General features: G+C 44.8%; 2 protein-coding genes across 6 annotated transcripts in view; one reads left to right on the top strand and one right to left on the bottom strand.

The window, feature by feature from the left end:
- Positions 1–6,475, bottom strand: part of LOC135378864 (zinc finger protein 431-like) — a 32,640-nt gene extending 26,165 nt beyond the window's left edge. For 2 of the 5 annotated variants that reach the window (XM_064612010.1, XM_064612014.1), the window contains exons 1-4: positions 6,321–6,475; positions 5,395–5,488; positions 3,396–3,572; positions 805–918 (exon numbers count right to left, since the gene is read on the bottom strand). In XM_064612010.1, the coding sequence (XP_064468080.1) occupies positions 805–910 (106 nt within the window). In that variant the 5' untranslated portion in view covers positions 911–918; positions 3,396–3,572; positions 5,395–5,488; positions 6,321–6,475. Of the gene's footprint in view, positions 1–804; positions 919–2,431; positions 2,607–3,395; positions 3,573–5,394; positions 5,489–6,137; positions 6,230–6,293 lie in introns of those variants that run through there. The other 3 variants (XM_064612011.1, XM_064612012.1, XM_064612013.1) reach the window with 3 other exon arrangements.
- A 355-nt stretch (positions 6,476–6,830) lies between these two features.
- On the top strand, positions 6,831–16,125 carry LOC135373685 (zinc finger protein 287-like). Its single transcript, XM_064606772.1, has 4 exons — positions 6,831–6,970; positions 9,208–9,317; positions 12,584–12,694; positions 13,921–16,125. Exons 2-4 carry the CDS (start codon positions 9,215–9,217, stop codon positions 15,252–15,254), a joined length of 1,548 nt encoding a protein of 515 aa, XP_064462842.1. The 5' UTR covers positions 6,831–6,970; positions 9,208–9,214; the 3' UTR covers positions 15,255–16,125.
- The last annotated feature ends 1,680 nt before the right edge of the window (positions 16,126–17,805 follow it).

The following is a 17,805-nucleotide window of genomic DNA, read 5'->3' as shown; positions in this document are numbered from 1 at the left end:
TGGGTCGAGACCCCTTCAACGGGCGAATGTAATTTCAGAGTACAGTGTCATTAATCGTGCGGTGACAAAAGAACGATGTGAATGCTGTGCCTGTTTCTGTGTCTTCGCCCATACATCAGCTGTATATCGTAACTACCCATTCGCGTTTGTACCCGTCGCCATTCTACCACATTCCCATTTTTTTTCCCCAAAAGCGTGCAACCCCCTCATTTCTTGGGGAGGGACACTGCGGACTGTGCTGGTATGACCAACCTAGACACAGAAGGCCTGCTTATTGCGTCCTCTCCCTCCTTCGCTACGTTGACACATATACAGTCAGAATTCGTCTGCTACTGCAATTCGCCGTTCTGAAAATTCAAGAACCCGCAAATGATTGCAGCTTAGTTTGAACATGCAGACCCCAATATTTAGACAAAAAAGTGTAAGACTCTTTCTAGAAAATCTGTTTTGAAAACGACTGGGAGTCGCTTTGCGCTCTATTTCCAAGTTTTCCCATTTGGTACGCGGAGGCATACAATCACCACTCGCAGACCACGGTGGTTCGTCTTCATGGCCACAACCGGTGAAAGCACGTTCGTGATTGGTTACGGCCGTTGAAAGCACGATCCTGATTGGATGACTATTAGTCGTTACGTCTCGTCGACGAGTAAGCAGGTTTTCTCTATCTAGGAGAATATGAGATCCCACACGACATCAGCGTATTCAAGATTAAGTCAAGCTAAGGTCAAGTAAGCCGTTAGTTTAGTTTCTCATATTAGTCAAACAAAGAGTCGTAGCACAGAGCAAAGTGCGTACGTATCTCACCAAGGCTGTTGACCCTCATTGGTTCCTCAGTGATCGCACTATCTTGTGGAGGAACAGGAGGGCTGCCGAGTTCTTCTTTGATGCGAATTAAGTTGTTTGCGTCCATCACTCTTCCTACGAACGGCAATGAAAAAAAAAGGTCAGTTTCATACTTCTTTCACTTCAATTGTGCAGATTTCATTTTGTTCTTCTGTTTTCAGATATTAAGCAGAAGGCACAGCAGTCACTGCCTGCTCCGCAAAAGTCTTGCATGATCCTCATTACCCCCTTGGAGGTCCTCAACGTATGGAAATAAATATATACAGTTGAACCCGACTATATCGAACCCGGTTATATCAAATTATCGCCTATATCGAACATCCGAAACATCCCCTTGAAAATAGCATGTAAATGTATAGGCGTGCTGTACGTCTATATCGAACAGCCGGCGCGCGATTTTTCGCGATTGAAAAGGACAAAGCGCGGCTTGGAGATTAGGGATGAAGCCATCCACACGAAAAGGAGTTGGAAATGAGGGCAGGCTGCCAACGGGAGAAGTTAGTGACCCCACGGAGCCTTGTTTCGCACGCTCCGAAGTGAGAAATCACGGGGTCATGCGTCATGCTACATGCTACCTTCCCCGAGCACGCGACCTCCAATGGAATCGTCCATGCCGGCCGGGCGCAGCGCATGGCCGAGACGTGCGCAGTGGCGACTGGCGTCGTAGCATTCCTTTGGTAGGCGCCACCATTTGAAAGTTGGCACGAATGAGGCAGCCATGGACGCTAAGAAAAGGAAGAACCTGGACTTCGCGACCAAGCTCAACATCATCCGACGTGTTGAGAATGGAGAAAAGAAGTCTTCGGTAGCAGAAGCATTCGGCATCCCACGTCAATGACGTCAAGCGTGAACCAGTAGCGAACTGCTTTCGCAAAGCGGGTTTCGTAGCAGTTGCAGATGAGGCGTGTACGGATGCCTTAGACGACGATGACGACTTCGAGTACGCTCTGGATGACGAGCTTCGAAAGGTCGCAGAGTTCCCAGAAGCCGTTCCCACTGATCTGACGGCACATGATTTTGTAAGCGCCAACGACAATGTGCACGTTGTGGCAGAGATGACGGATGCGGACATCATAGCGGACGTTGCTGGTGACGACGTCGATCCAAGCGGCGATGAAGGCTCACTGGGAGGTCTTAACGGCGACGATGTCATGCACACAGCCACCGAGATCGCTTTGGCTTTCGCTACCATTCGTCGCTGCTGCGGGGCAATAGAAGGAGCTGGACTTTCTCATTTAGGAGGCCTCGAGAAGATCGAAAATAGTGTAATGGACTTCATGGCTCGCAACAAGAGACAAGCCCAACTCACGGAGTTCTTCCGTCCCAAATAAATGTTGTTAACTGTCCTGTTGCCCGCTTTGTTTGTGCAGTTTCTGCTCTCGTTCATGCAAATCGGTAAGCTCCTGTTTCATACTATCCCAATTAAACGGTAATTAATATGGCACACGCGAATGTCAGTTAAAATACGAACGCTTTATATATCGAATTATCGATATATCGAATTATTTGCCGACCCCCTTCGAGTTCGATATATGCGGGTTCGACTGTAAATAAATAAATAAATAAATATTCAACTCCATTTTCTTACACTTGCTTCGCATTGTATTGCCATCACCAGATCACACTCTCTTGAGCCAGAGCGCATCAGAAGTTGTACGTTGGTACGTAATTCCTGCACTCCTTTTTCCTACATAATGTCAAAAAATTGAATTATGCCCAATCTTTGATCCCTACAGTCGCTGACCAACTTTTCATACTTGAAGAAGCCACAAAATCAGTCCAAATCGTCGAGCAGTCTGAACTCTTAGACACAGGCCTAAAGGAGCACTAAACAGGTATACAAAATGCACTTTCTGTTAATGCACTGTCCTACATTCCCAGCGGTGCACGCTTTCCAAAAATTATTGGCACCAAAGAGTAAATAATGGCTCTAAGCCAAAACAGTATTCACTGCACTCTTTCCAGCTCATGCCCCTCCCTGCGATGCCCTGCTGACAATAGCCGCGCGTCATTTTGACGTAAGGCTCATACATTGACTTATTGTAATATCGGGAAGTGAGGTAGAGTCCAAACATCTCTCTAAAATATCTCTATTTGAAATGCACAAGATAGCCAGTTCAAACCGTATCAGAAGTCCGCACTGTTCCACTTCGTGTGCGAATTATATCTGCTGCGCTGTATCGCTCTGCGAGGTCACAGTCATGTCCCCACAACTCGTTCTCTCGGCTGCAGGTACGGCAGGCTGTCTCAACAGAGCCCCGTCACTGGCTAGGAGTCCGAAATCTCCCCTATCTCCAGTGACTGGAATGCAGCTTTGCTACATGTGCAAGATGCGTGGTGCTCTCCAAGAAGGGAGAGACGCACGTGGATTACGCTCTTTGAATGGCATTGTTTATTGGTAAATATGCTCGCTACACGCAAAGGAATTACTAGATGTTTGGATATTGTGAACCACGTTCTTTAACGGGGCGTCGTAATTCAGAAATGGTCGGCGAGCTGTTTTGCGCCCTTTTAAATCTGCAATGTTTAAAAAGAAGTGAATTTTCACTCACGGTGGCTCGAAATGGCTGGCACAGCAAGTTCACAATGGGAGTCCACAGGAGGACGTATCGCAGGAAATTCTTGCTAGTATAACTTTGTTGTGATCCATGAGCGCAGTAACGGTTGGTGGGGACCCAACGGCATCCGCTTTGACGATCCCACTGTTCTTCCGGCGGAAGATCGAGAACCTGTCCGAGGGTGTTGACATCAGTTAGTTCTTTGCAGGATTGGGCATTGCTACCCAACAGTGATCCATTCACAAACGTTTCTGAAGACTCGCTAACACTGAAGAGCATGGAACAGTACAGAACATTGTTTAATACAACAGAGGTTGTCAGTTCTCGCTGCCGATTCCTATTGTTAAAGAGTGGTAACTCCTGCGACTTCGAAACTATAGTTTCGAATTCTAGTTCAGTTATAGCTCTGGCTCAGGATAAACGTAATTTGTAAGGAGCAGCTCCATGAGAACGAGAAAAAAATGCAAAATCAGGGGATCTCAAATGGACCATGGAAAACTCCAGGCGTTTTCAAATTCGAGGCTATTCAAGGGTTTGAAGCACCAGTGGGAACCATGTATTGACACGTTTCATAGTAGCACTGCCCTGGCTGAGTCGGCATCAGTTTGAGTATATTCAATATTGCTAGTTACCCATAGCCCTGTTGTACGAACATCTACTAAAGACTGGATCACCAACTATGATTAGAGCCTGAAGTTTTCGGGAAATATTTTTTTCTAAATTCGGGTGGTAAAAATCGGGTAAATAAACATGTGCACTAAATTCATGCGAATTCGGGTGAGAAACTCCCAGTATGCTAAATTCGGGGCGAAATCTGGCTCAGTTACTCAAACTAACTGTTGTGGTTTGGTACGAACGGTGATGTAACTGAATTTTTCTGCCAAACAAGTAAATTTAGTGCATTCCTACAGATATCCCAGTGAGGGCAATTTGCCGGGTAAAAATTGGGTTTCACCCTAAAGAGGCAACCTTCAATTCGGGGTGCAAATTCGGGGAAGAATCGGGTAAAACCCTAAAACCTCAGGCTCTAACTATGATATCGACCTTCGTTACTTTAAAATGCCGGCACTGTCTGCACTTTAGCACATGCACGTTCCTAGAAAACGCAGTATCGAAGCAGGACCCCTATCTTACGGTGAGCTAAGTTGGATCGGTAATGAGATAGGGCCATGACACATTCTCTGCTTGGACTCAAAAGGTTTATATTGAAATTTCTGGTGATCAACATAGATAATGTGGAGCATTCACGCTCGTCGAACGATTAGTGACTGTCATCTTTGAACATGAAAATATACTTCACAAGCTGGGAGATGACGACATATTGTAAAATTCCTCACTACTCCGACTTAGATAACAATATAAAACAAACAATAGACGTTACACCACCTATGCAGGTGACATCATCGGTACAAATCGCCAAACAAGGGGGCAAGCCAAGCTATTTATCCAGGAGGGTGTTGTACACTTTGAGCAGAGGGCGCCCCGGCTTGTGTAACAGGCTGATATATCACGTCTAATAGACCAGGATTCTAACAACTTTCTTGGGCGCCGTCTTGTCTCCCGTGCCAAGGCTTTCGCGTTATCAAAGTGATGATAACAAACTGATGACGTGCCCCCTTGTCTGGCCATTTGCACTGATGATGCCGCCTACACAGGTGGCAAAATGTCTACCGTTTGTTTTATAATTGTATTGTAATTCGGAGTAGTAATGCATTGTACATTATATCTTTGAGCATACACACTATTTCGAAAGCATTTCAAGCACGTGGAAGGTCAGAGATAATTTTGAGAAAATTCTGCGCTGCTCTCCGCGGGCTTGGGATTTACAAGCATCAGTGGCAACTCACAATGCAAGTTGAATGAATCCGGCAAAGCTCAAGTGACATCTTGCGAGGAAATAATATGAAATAAAATTAATTGTAATTACACAATGAAATAATCAGTCAAACAGAATAAATAATTTGCTACTCAGACGACATAAAGTTCTCCTCACCAACTTCTGCACAGCTGCCTCAGGGTAGTAGGTTCATTGAGGTCGTGATTCCCCCGAATAACGCACGTTCAGAACCACTGCACCGGATGGTTAACTGCAAGGAAGTGTTTGATATGGATGGGTTTCACATCACATATACACTGATGGTAGACAGGTACACACCTGTGTACCTGTGTGCCACACACCTGTGTACCACCACAGTGGTACACAGGTAGCACTAAATAAAGGCACTAGTACAAGTATGTATACACACACTTGTATACAAATACAAGTGTGTGGCCCCAAGAGATGCCCGTGCCGTCAAGCGTTGACATTTCAGTTTGAAACACTGGGAACAGGAACCACATGTCTCAAACCCTGCACCAAACATAGTCCCGAGCTATTGGATTGTCTCCATTCAGACTGACATTAAGCGCATTCTTTTCACTTGCACTGGACTGCTTTGGACACCACGCAAGACGGGTTTTCGGGAACGTGCAGCTCCAGCTGAAAGGAACTTTATTAGTAATGGCTTTCTTTTCAACAGGAAAGTGCAGCACGCATATAACCCAGTTCAGATCTGGTGCAGGAGGTGCAAGCGAAAAGAAGTCACTTATTATGTCCTCCTCGCGCACATTTCTTACTTAGAAATCAGTGGCACTAAACATGTCATTCCCAACATAATTGCTTTCTCGCTCTTTGTCACTGCCGAACAGTAAACAAACTACTACAATATAGTTAACAAGTACTATTTTAAAGTATACCTTGCTTTGTACTTCACTTGTTTATTATATCAAGCAATATCGCACATTGTACAGTACTTCGAGTACCACATATCCCATGTATACTTTGTACCTCACTGTAAATTATAATTTTGAGGAAATCCAGTTTCGCTTATTGTTGTTCAATGCCCATTGTACCTCAATTGGGTTCTAGCGCCAACAAACCTCGCATCGCACGTTTGCCTTGCTTGCGTCATTTCAGTAGAGGAAAACATCGTACGCTGAACAGCACAAGGACGGCAAATTTCGGTGCAAATTTACATGCAAATTTAACTGCACAACACTGCATAACAAGAAGGATGTGTATTTTCCCGCTCTATCCTCACCCGCTTCAGCGCCACTACTGGAATAAAGCCGGCGTTGTATTTTGCGACGCTGTTATTTTGTAAAAAAACTAAATTTATAGTTATTCAAACACCTTATTGTGAATTACTTTTGAAGACGCAACATTTTTCTTATTTTGTTTCGATTGTGTGGAGTTTTAAAGGCTGTGCGTACGCCCCACAAGGAATCTAACAAGGGAACACACAACAAATTATCGAACACAGAAACATTTATGTTAGCATAGCCCACTTTACATTCCTAAAAACCGTCGAAAATCTACCTTTTTTTGGCGATTTCAATAAGCCGGTTGGCCGCCATGGAAATATCAAAAATTGGACTGCCATCGACATCGAAGGGAATAAGGATGTTGTGTAATCTGTACCACTTGTAACACCCTGCTTTGTTGCTTTGCTTGTGAAACATATATTTCTGTTGCAAAAATCGAGAAACATGATTTGCCCTAGTTAACTAGAAAGCTCAGCGTCGACACGGTAAGCCTTTGTCGTTATCTCTACACTTTCGTTTTCGTCAAGAAACGTAAAAAGTTCGTCCAGTCAACTTCTAGAAAGTTTGTATCATCTGTTTGGATTTTAAATCCACTTATCCTGCGTCATGGTAGTTTTACGAGATGACCGAGTACATAACGACTATGCAGCTTCCACTTTCACCCCGTACTTTATAATTTGCTTTATCTGCTCCTCCTTTATTCCTGATGGATTTACTGTTTCTGGTACTCGAAGAACAGCCGGATAGAAACCATCTGTTCTGTTTCGTTTCTTGCTGAAGTACTGTTAATCGGGAGACGATGTGCGAAATAGCTCTTTTCCCATGTTTGCAATCATGCGCTCAAAGTGTTGGGTGCCCTTCGGATTGCAGACGACAGCGGCCGTTTTGCCTCGTCTGTTTTCCCCTGGGTTTTACCGCAAGGGCGACAGAACAGTTCCCCTTCAAAGTCGGCTCTGAAATCGGAAGGCTGTGTAAATAATAAAAACCTAATCAAGTTCGTTACAGTTACACAACACAGAAAGAAATGAAATTTCCGTAACGAAAACGTAATTGAGTTCCTCTTGAGTTACTTTGGGTTTTATGCATTTCAAGTGTCCAAATGTTAAAGTGCCCCCCAAAACCACTAAAAATAAGGTTTATTAAACAGACCAATGTGTATGTGTGCAATAAGAAAAAAAAAAGGAGTGTTTTGAAACTAAAGCACACAATAAAAAAAAAAATGTATATTTGCACTGTAGAGAAAGCACAGACCAAACTGAACTTGAAAGGTGCTTGCTTCTTAAGTGCAAGTTACAAGCAAAATGTAACTAATTTGCAGTTACAGTTACTCATCTTCAAAAGTACTCAGGTAGAACTACTTCATTACTCAGAAGGTAATTAATTACAGTAACTCAATTTCCTTTTGTTATTTGTATCGCAGGAAAACCCTGTCTGCTCACTTGTTCCAGTGTGGTTTCTGTAGAGTACCTGTTGAGACATACCTGAGCGATCAATGGAAGCTAGCTATTAATGAGTTTTGGTAGACGAGAAGTACTCTACAAAAAATGAACATATTTGACGCAGGTGTGTCTGGTTGGTAGAATAATAGACGGATAGATAACACCAACCAAAAACCACGAAACGGGTTTCCTGTTGTTGGAATGCCAACATTGCCAAACTATAATCTTCATTTTATTTATTTTTTCTTCTTTCTATTTTTATATCTTTATTATCATTTTTTTTTTTTTTTTTGCTGACACCATACAAAGATGTAAACGCAAAGACAGCACCGTCTTGCAGTTGGTCATAAGATGTTGGTTCGAGTTGGTGCAGAAAGTTGGCCCGTGGGAATGTATCCCAGGCATTTTATGTGCGACTGAGTTCTGGCCAGTGATGGGGCAGTACTTCAAGTGCTTTTTGTGGTGTTTTTGCTTTACTTCGAGTAATACTTTGTACCTTACTTGAAGTACATTTCGCTGTACCTTCCGTTGAAGCGCTTCAAGTGTCCTTCTGGTGTCCTTGCTGGCTCACTGCACCTCAGCCTGTTTTAGCCAGTTTGTACCCCTATAAGAGCCGATAAATTGTAACATCCCAGCATGCTCTTCCACGTTGTTTGCTCAAGCATATATCACTGTATATGTGTGGCTTCTGAGATGTAGCACTTGAACGTGTGTATATATATACCGGGTGTCTCAGTTAAATCCCCGGGCTAAATAATTCGCGAACCGGTGCACCAATCGCATAACTTTCTTTTTTACAAGTATCTGTCCAATACCGCCTACAAGATGCGCACCGCGTGAATGAGCAGGAGGCGCTCATTATTTAAATAAAAATTCAAATGAGTTTCGTGAAAAAAAGCTAACTTTTAAAGCAGGGCGCCGTCGGCATTAAAATGGGTACTAACCCTTCTGGGACCTTCGGTAGATACCTTCTAGAGAAAAATTTGCCACCGAAGCGGGTCATTTGTTGCAGTAATTAATTGGTTTCGGTTTACATATGTTTGTCGCGGCTGGTCGCGGTGAAGCGCAAAAGGACGCTCTTCCACTCCCATGTCCACCAATGAATTACGTCCTGTTGCACTTCGCCGCATCCAGCCGTGACAAAAATATGTAAACCGAAACCAATTAATTACTGCAACAAATGACTTGTACGTTTGTACGTTCGTACTTGTAAGTACTCCCCATCACTTGACCTGAGTACTTCCCCTTTTTAATATAATTTACGTGACTCTCTCTCTTTGTAGAGCTGAAATGGACTTGCGTGTCTGCGTAGGCCAGGAATCAAACGATTCCATCTCCTCCTCATGTAGTGATGAAAGCACTGAGGGAGAGCTCATAACAGGGGACCTCTGTGGTGAGTACTAGTAGCTGACTTGTGCTAACTACTCGTGGCTGGCTACCAGGTTGCAATGCCTTAACCTAATACTTGCACACCATTCTGTTTCAGAACATGTACACAGAAATACCTATCTGTACTTCATATCTGCACGTGTTAATCTTTGTGTGTCTACACAGACCTACAGGGTGTCACAGAAAACGTGTTAGTGAATTTTATAACAAAAACTACCCCACTTAGAAGCATGCGGTTAACGGCATTTGTTCTTTCTAGGTTTTTGCCCCATCCTGATGTGAATGTCATGCAATGTAAGCTTTATTATGTAGATTTTTCCGAACTGAACTCAGAAACTTGCCAAGTAAAGGTCACTTTTTTACCCGAGCAATTTGAGGACCATGCACACATTTATTCAAATTCATGATAATTGACAGGGACATTGAGAAGCTAACTCATCGGAAAGAATAGCCAAACATCATGCTTTCTGGAGTACCCAGAGCATGGCGCTTGATGACTTTTTGAGTGCAGTCGTTGTCAGTCCGACAAAAGGAGGTTGCAGAGCCAGTTCACAGAGTGATAGTAGAAAGAAATAACACAGACATGGCTTATTGCATCCGGCTTCTGCTGGGATCATGCCTTCCGTCTCCCAATCCCAAGAACTGTCACCTTGCATAGTATCACTCTGTCGGATGGGTTTACAACCTCCTTTTGTCAAACTGACAAAGATAGGGCTTAAAAAGTCATCTAGCGTTATGGTCCTCCGAAAAGAACAATGTTCGGCTATTTTTCCGATGGGATAGCTCTTCAATATCCCTGTCAATTGTAATGAATTTGAGTAAATTTGGCACGCTCTTCATACTGGTGTAGTAAAAAAGTAACCTTTACTTGGAAAATTTCCAAGTTCAGTTCGCGAAAATATACGTAATAAAACTTACGTTGCATGACATTCACATCGGGAGGTGGCAAAAACCTTCTAAGAACAAATGCCGTTGACTGCATGATTCTAGGCAGCATAATTTTTTAATAACAATTCAATGGCATGTTTTCTAGGACACCCTGTATATTCGAGGGTAGTCATAGTAAGTGCGCAACAGTTAGAGGTGTGTGTGCATGCAGTTATACGCGAATCCATGCGGGTATCTGCATGACATGCTGATTTGATGAACCCTTTAACAGGGATTTTGTTTCTTACTGGGTTCTCCACCTGTATGTAGATATGTATGTATTTTCCAATAGAGATGACTAATAAATAAATAAATAAATAAAAATAAATTTGCACAGTGAAATAATAGTATTTTGTATTCCTCAGGCACAAAATGTCACGTCTCTATGGCGTGCGTTGATACACGCATTTATTCTGCGAATAAACATTACTGCCTCTGCCGATGACCCTTAGGGAAAGACACAGTTGACAGTATGTAGTGAATCCGAAATGATGCCGAAGTGTGCCATCCGTTGAATTGCTGTTCCTTTAACTCTATTAATGAACAACTGCGGACGACATAGTGTTGCTGAAAAATTTTTTGTGCTGAAAAGTAAAAACTTCTGTAACACGACATTTTCATCCTGCGGATTTTTTCCCTCAAACGTAATGACCGCGTATGTGTGGATAAACTGAAGGTTGACACATTCGGTTTATGAAACCTCGCTTTACGAACTGTTTGCTCCCAAGGTTTAAGCACGCTTGTTACAGTAGCTCTAACTTGTAAAGCTAAACAACAGAAAATCTCAAGTACTGTAAAACTTTTATTGTTTGTGTGGCCCCAGTTTTAATGAATTGTTGAGGGCATGCAAAAATTTTGAGCGTAAACCGATACTTCCGAGACAGTGATACGATTTGAAGCATTATTTTCGCACTTTGTCGCTAGGAAGCATTTGAGTTGCTTTACAGGAGAAGTGTGCCCTATACCATCTTAATTTAACGTAACAAGGGCAAATTAAAGGGGCACACGTTCTTTAATTATTACGCTAATTGAAAGAACGTAGCTCACAATATCCAAATATAAGATTATGTCACTTCTAGCAAGCGTCTTTAACACGAAACAATGCCGTTCAAAGAGCATACTCCACGTGAGTCTCTCCTTATCCTTGGAACCGCATTCTAGCAATACCGAATTCTAGACACTGGAGGTAGGGTTGCCACCAGGCCGGTTATTTGCGCGCTCTGCCCGTTGCCGGTAGGAAGGTGATACCGGCAGCCCTATGCCGGTATTTGTGGCTCAAGACCTTTCATAAGGGCTTTTACGGGCTTTTCCATTCAACATTGCACTACAGCTTGAATAAATCTGGAGCACAGACCCAACTCCGCAGTCACCAGTCGTTCTCTTAGTTATTTATTATTATTATTATTATTATTCATCGTTATTATTATTATCGTTGTTATTCATTACGTCTTGTGTTCGGAGGATACAAGAGCAGTGGTTGTGCAAAGCTGTTGGTGGTTGTGTCGAGCCAGCTAGAACGTTCCTCACCCACTTTCCCTTTCCCACGTGTCTTTCCTCCTTTCCCTCTATTCCACCTCCTCTCCCTCAGCCGGTATTTTTCACTCCGAAAGGTGGCAACCCTAGCTGGAGGTGGGGGAAATTTTGCTCTTCTTGCCAATGAGGGACCCCATTGAGACAGGCTGCAGCTCGAGAGGGAAACCAGTTGCGGGAACAGCGTGGGGCCCTCATGGAGAAATGCAGCCCTGAAAACATAGTGCGCACATGAAATAGAATATTGAGTGGTTTTGGTACAGTCTCAACTCGCTGTCTTGGATTTGACAAGTGGGAATACGTTTAGAATTGACCTCACTTCTCGATATTACAACAAAATTAATGTATAAGCGTTCCGCATTCTAAATGACTAATGATGCGCGACATCAAAATGGCGTGTCGCTATTGTCGCACAGCGGGGCATGGGGGCGAAAGAGTGTAGTGAATATTCAGTCGGTTTGGAGCCATTATTTATCTTTTTTGCAACAAAAATTGTCTGAAAACGTTCACCGTTGGCAATGTATCGCAATGCATTTTTAAAAAGTACGCATCATATACCTGTTTATTGCCCCTTTGAGGTGTGTCACGAGGTGAGGCAACCAACCCAAGAACTTCAGGGCCTAGACTTTGTTAAATTTAGTGACCACGAATATGGGCCCGACTCACAGAAAATGTGTGTCGCGAAATCAAAGGGTCTTACAGTAACATTCCCATGACCCATTCATCCTCAAATGCAATGATCGTGCCATAAATTTAGCATTTAATTGTCAAAATAAGTGGAGTACAAAAATGTGCTTCCTTCTCTGTCTGCAGAATCACGTGTGGTTCCAACTTATCCCGTCATCAAGGTCAAGGAGGAACCTCGCAGCGTCTCTCCAGGAGCCAATGGAACCATAGAGGAACTCATTACAGGAGATACACCTGGTATGAAATCAGCAACACATTACTTCCATCATTTCTTTGAATCACTTTGCACCGTAATTACCCGGATGTACCGTAATTTCATCCGTATAAGCCGCAGGAAGCGTTTTTAGGAACATTTTGAAACTTTTCTGGCAGATAAGTTGCGGGCAATATGAGATGAGTGATTTGTTCGACAAAGGAGACCATAGAGAAGCCCATAAACCCTGTGGTCAATATTGTGGGATCGGCATAGTGCACAACAAAGGAGGTCAGCTCTGTAGCGTTCTACCAAAATCGGATTGCGCCCTTGTTGGGCGTTTTTCACGCATTGACGAGTCAGTGGTCTTCCAGAAGACGTGATTCACTGTCACCGCTTTCGGTAAAGCTACTCGGGAGTACGCGCCAGGAAGATCAATCTACTCGAATGTGGACCGGTCCCTGTTACGCACTGTTCATGCATCGGCAGGGCAGTGCTGTTCCAGAGGCACTGTCAGCCCTTCCGTTAAAACCAGTGTATGGGGAAAATACCAGGAAAAAATGGTCATCAGATAAGCGGCAGAGCACCCGTGAGAAAAAAAGATCGCGCATAAGCCGCAGCTGATACGCATGAAATTACGGTAGTTCCGTAAACGGGTCGATGACTTTTTTACCAAGCAGGAATAAACATCGAATAACAAATGATTTCACCAGAAAGGAGAAAAATAACGGATAAAATGAAACGAGAATCAGTGTCCTATGCAAAATATACAAGAATTAAAATTTATCGCCGGTTTCTTCAAAATGATCCACCATGTTTACTCAAGAGCCAACCCGGCAGCAGAGTCTCATTCCCTGCCGTGTGCCTGGGGGAGGGGGACGCCCCCAGATCCCCCTTCCCGCAATCTGTCAAACTGAAACTGACGTAACCTAACTAAAGTGTGCTAACCTAACCTAACCCTACCCAATGACCCTACCTTTTGCAAGATGGCAACCTGCCATTTCTTTTCCCAAGCTTCTGCTTACTTTGCCAGCATGGTTTCAATGCAGAATTATCTCAAAGAAGAGCGAGGAAATGGGAAGAGGACGGGAGGGTGACAGTTTTTCTTCTGCATTCTTGATGCGATCTTGTTCATCTCGCATTAATTTGATGGTATAATACCATTGTAATACCACATCGTATTGAACTTTACTCTAATATGTCCATGATATATTTCCTGCCTTTTTTTTACATTTTGCTTTCTTTTTTTTCTTTTTTTTTTTCATTCTAGAGGAAATAATAACCACACCAGACATCCACGTGAACGAAGAGCTCGAGGACTCCCACACCTCCCAGCCATCGAGACAGGGCTCGTTCAGCGTGCCAGCTCCGGCCCATGGGCAAGGCCACTGCTTTCCTCTTAACACGCTCTCCAAGGTGAACGGCGAGGCGGACCCTGAGCCCTATGACCTACGTGCCTGTGCTACAAGCCCTACATGCCTGGCGAGAAACGACTCGACTCGAGGGGCAAACGGCACCGACTCGTCGTCGCAGGAGAGCGGCCACGAAACCACATCTCCCAAGACTTCGAGCGAGCCGTCCTTCAAGTGCCACCTGTGTCCGGGGACGTTCTTCAAGGAAGCCCACCTGAGAAGCCACCTCAGGGTGCACGTCAGGAAACCGTTTGTTTGCAACACCTGCTCCGCATCATTTTCTCAGCTCATGTCCCTCGTGTCACACATGAGGCTGCACACGCAGCTAAGCCCGCACAAGTGTCCGATATGCTCCAGCGAATTCACCACGCACTCCTTCCTCGAGAGCCACATTGCCGTCCACGCCGGCGAAGAGGCCCGCAACGGCGAAGTCAGCCCCGCAGGACTCGTCCAGTCCACGAACCACATGCGACTGCACCTGGCCAAGAGGCCCCACAAGTGCGAGCACTGCCCCGCGGCCTTCGCCTTCGCCGGGCAGCTGAGGGTCCACATGCTGGTGCACACGGGGGAGAGGCCCTTCAAGTGCGCGCTGTGCCCCGCCGCGTTCTGCCGCGACTCGCAGCTCAAGTACCACACGCGGACGCACACGGGCGAGAAGCCCTTCAAGTGCGAGCTGTGCCCCGCGGAGTTCGTGCGCCCCGCCAACCTGAGGTCCCACCTGCGCACGCACACGGGCGAGAAGCCCTACAAGTGCGAGCTCTGCTCGGCTGCGTACTCGCAGAGTGTGGACCTCAAGAGGCACCTGCTCAAGCACACGGGGGAGAAGCCCTTCAAGTGCACGTTCTGCCCCGCGGCGTTCGCCCGCTCCTCGCGCCTGGCCGACCACCAGAGGACGCACACGGGCGAGAAGCCCTACAAGTGCGAGACTTGCGACGCCACCTTCTCGTACACCCGCCAGCTCAAGGCCCACATGGAGACGCACACGGGCCAGAAGCCGCACAGGTGCAGGCTGTGCCCCGCGCAGTTCAGCCAGTCCACCAACCTCAAGCGCCACATGCAGGTGCACACGGGCGAGAAGCCGCACAAGTGCGAGGTCTGCCCCGCGACCTTCACCCAGCACTCGCACCTGAAGCGCCACGTGCGGATGCACGAGGAAGAGAAGTCGAGCGCGACGTCCGAACTGCTCTGCTGACCGCCGGAACGTTGAAGTGTCGTGTCGCGCGGAGATCGTGGGATTGATTTCCGCGGCATCCGCTTTCCGAAGTCGTTACGTTAGAAAGTGTGGGGTAACCAGAGATATAAGCTTTGCGAATGTTGCTGAACCTCCTGCGGTGTTTAAGCACTTTGCGCCTGTCTTAATCTCGATGCGGTCTGTTATTTATTTCACTAATTTACGTGGTAAAAATTCCGATGGGACCCCTTATCTCGCGGAGCAACTCGGATGAGTCGAACTCTCAAAACTAGAGCTCTTTTTACGAGCGATGCAGTTCGACGGTCGTAATAGTGTGGTGCAAGACTACACGTTCTGGCACAATGAACAACTAGATTCTTGATGTCTGAAAGGCAGAACAAATTTAACTGGCCGTTTTTATTTTGAGAGGCCCACGAGGGCATAGAACTTACTTTGGTGGCTCTTGATTCAATTTGACGACCTTTACTACTTAATGAATAATGATAATCGAATGGTGTTTAATTAATTTAAGCGTGCATAAAACTCTAACGACAGAAATTAGTAGCGAGGATTTCCTTACACCACTGGCTCCAGTGAAGTGCATTCAGGGAACGCATATCTAGCCACAGCAAAATGGCGGAAACAGAAACACCGATGCGTACCCCATCAATTGAGTCTCATTCTTCTCAAACAAATAGCAGGAATGACGAACGTGTGTAAGGTTTGCCTCTGGACAACTCGCATCTTTAGTGCAGAGCAGTGAAGTGTGAAGTACTTCAAGACTGTACTGAAAGTGAAGCTCCGAGCTCTGTGCGTTATTTGTACTTCTCACGTAGTACAAGTTACTACGCAACAAATGTACTGAGAATGAAGTAAATCAACTTGTCAAGTACACTTTGAGTTTAGTATGTAAGCATTGGTCGTCCACTTGAGCCTCAAAGCAGGAGGAGGAATGAGGTGGTTTTCCAATGGATATGGACCAACTACTTCGCTTTGCTACCTCAGTTTAGTACGTACCGTAATTTCACGCATATAAGCCACACCGCAGATAAGCTGGAGGGCACACTTTTAGGAACGTTTCGAAAATTTTCTCACAGGTAGGCCACGGGCAATACGACGCAACTGATTTGTGCGGTAATCAATAGTGACTTTAATGCAGTGAAAATGGATACCACTTATTCGACAGAAGATTCTGTGGGTCTTCAGACAAAGGGGACCATTTAGAAGGACAGGATAGAGACAATAAAGGAGGCCGTAAACCCTGTGGTCCACATTCCGGGGTCGGCATGGTGTATAACTAGAACCTGAAGTTCTCGGGGAAATACATTTTTCTAACTTTCGAGAAAAAAATAGGGTAAATAAACATGTGCTCGAAATTCATGCAAATTCGGGTAGAAAAAATTTCCAGTATGTGCTGTATTCAGGAAGAAACCTGGCTCAATTATACTCATACTAACAGTACTGGTTTGGCACAAATTGTGACGTAATTGCATTCTCTGCCAAACAAGTTGGTGTGCATCCCTACAGATATCTCAGCGAGGGCAGTTTGACGAGTAAAAATGTGTTCACCCTAAAGAGAGGCAACATCCAATTCGGGGAAGATCAGGCTCTATGTATAACAAATGAGGTCAGTTCTATCATTCTACTAAGATCGGATTGTACCCGTGTTTCGTGTTTTTTATGGATCGATGGGTCAGTTGCCTTCCAGAGGACGTGAATCACTGTCAGCCCTTTTGTTAAGACCGGGGTATGAGGAAGATACCAGCAAGAAATAGTCATCAGATAAGCCGCAGAGTGTCCATGAAAAAAAAAATGTGCATAAGCCACGGCTAATACGTGGCATACTGTTAATACGGCATAATAGCCACACTGGATTGAGTCAAGTTGAGCGCAAGTTTGATGGAGTGCTGAACAGTAGCAATGATGCACCGGTGTGTGTGGGTGCTGGTACACTGAGAGCACATAGCATTATCTACACACGTGTAATGCGGTTTTGATACGGTGTGATCTGGACCAAAGCTATAACCTAATGTGTCCTCAATGCACACAGAGCAACTGATTTCACCCCCCATGCTATAGTCCACATGGTCCCACTGATCCTTGAAACACTTCAGTACTCTTGTATTTGAAAATGTCATTTTCAAGCTCTGCAAAACCTGGATTTGTTTTTAGTCCTTAAAAACGCTTGATTTTGCATCTTTTTCTTGTTCTCATGGAGCTGCTCGTGCAATTTACGCTTTTTTGAAGTCACAAATGTAGCTTCGACTCCAAAGGGGTTAGCACTCTTTGCAATAACGAATTTTCCAATGTCGGTCTTCCCCTTTTTTTTTTTTTTGAGTTAGCAACTCAGCCTGCTTGCGCACTTGCCCACCCCTCATGTAACGCCTATATGGGCGCTTGAGGTTCTTGTAAATAAAAAAGGGGTGTGCATATCCGAATATTTTAAGTTGAATTGCATCGAATGGGAGAAAAAATTCCGAATACCGAATTGAATATCGAATATTCGTGCAAAATTTACAATATGTGACTTTTATACTAAAAGTTTCCATTTTGTAGCCCATGGCTTTAGTGT

Source organism: Ornithodoros turicata, chromosome 1 (assembly GCF_037126465.1).
Source record: "Ornithodoros turicata isolate Travis chromosome 1, ASM3712646v1, whole genome shotgun sequence".
Classification (NCBI taxonomy): domain Eukaryota; kingdom Metazoa; phylum Arthropoda; class Arachnida; order Ixodida; family Argasidae; genus Ornithodoros; species Ornithodoros turicata.
Note: the sequence above shows the minus strand (reverse complement) of the source record. Positions and strands in the feature narration are given on the sequence as shown.

What these genes read in the sequence shown, in the direction of transcription:
- LOC135373685 (XM_064606772.1), top strand. Translation starts at nt 9,215, where the DNA reads ATGGACTTGCGTGTCTGCGTAGGCCAGGAATCAAACGATTCCATCTCC. An exon ending in CATAACAGGGGACCTCTGTG is followed by an intron (nt 9,318 to 12,583) that starts GTGAGTACTAGT and finishes CTCTGTCTGCAG; the next exon opens with AATCACGTGTGGTTCCAACT. An exon ending in CATTACAGGAGATACACCTG is followed by an intron (nt 12,695 to 13,920) that starts GTATGAAATCAG and finishes TTTTCATTCTAG; the next exon opens with AGGAAATAATAACCACACCA.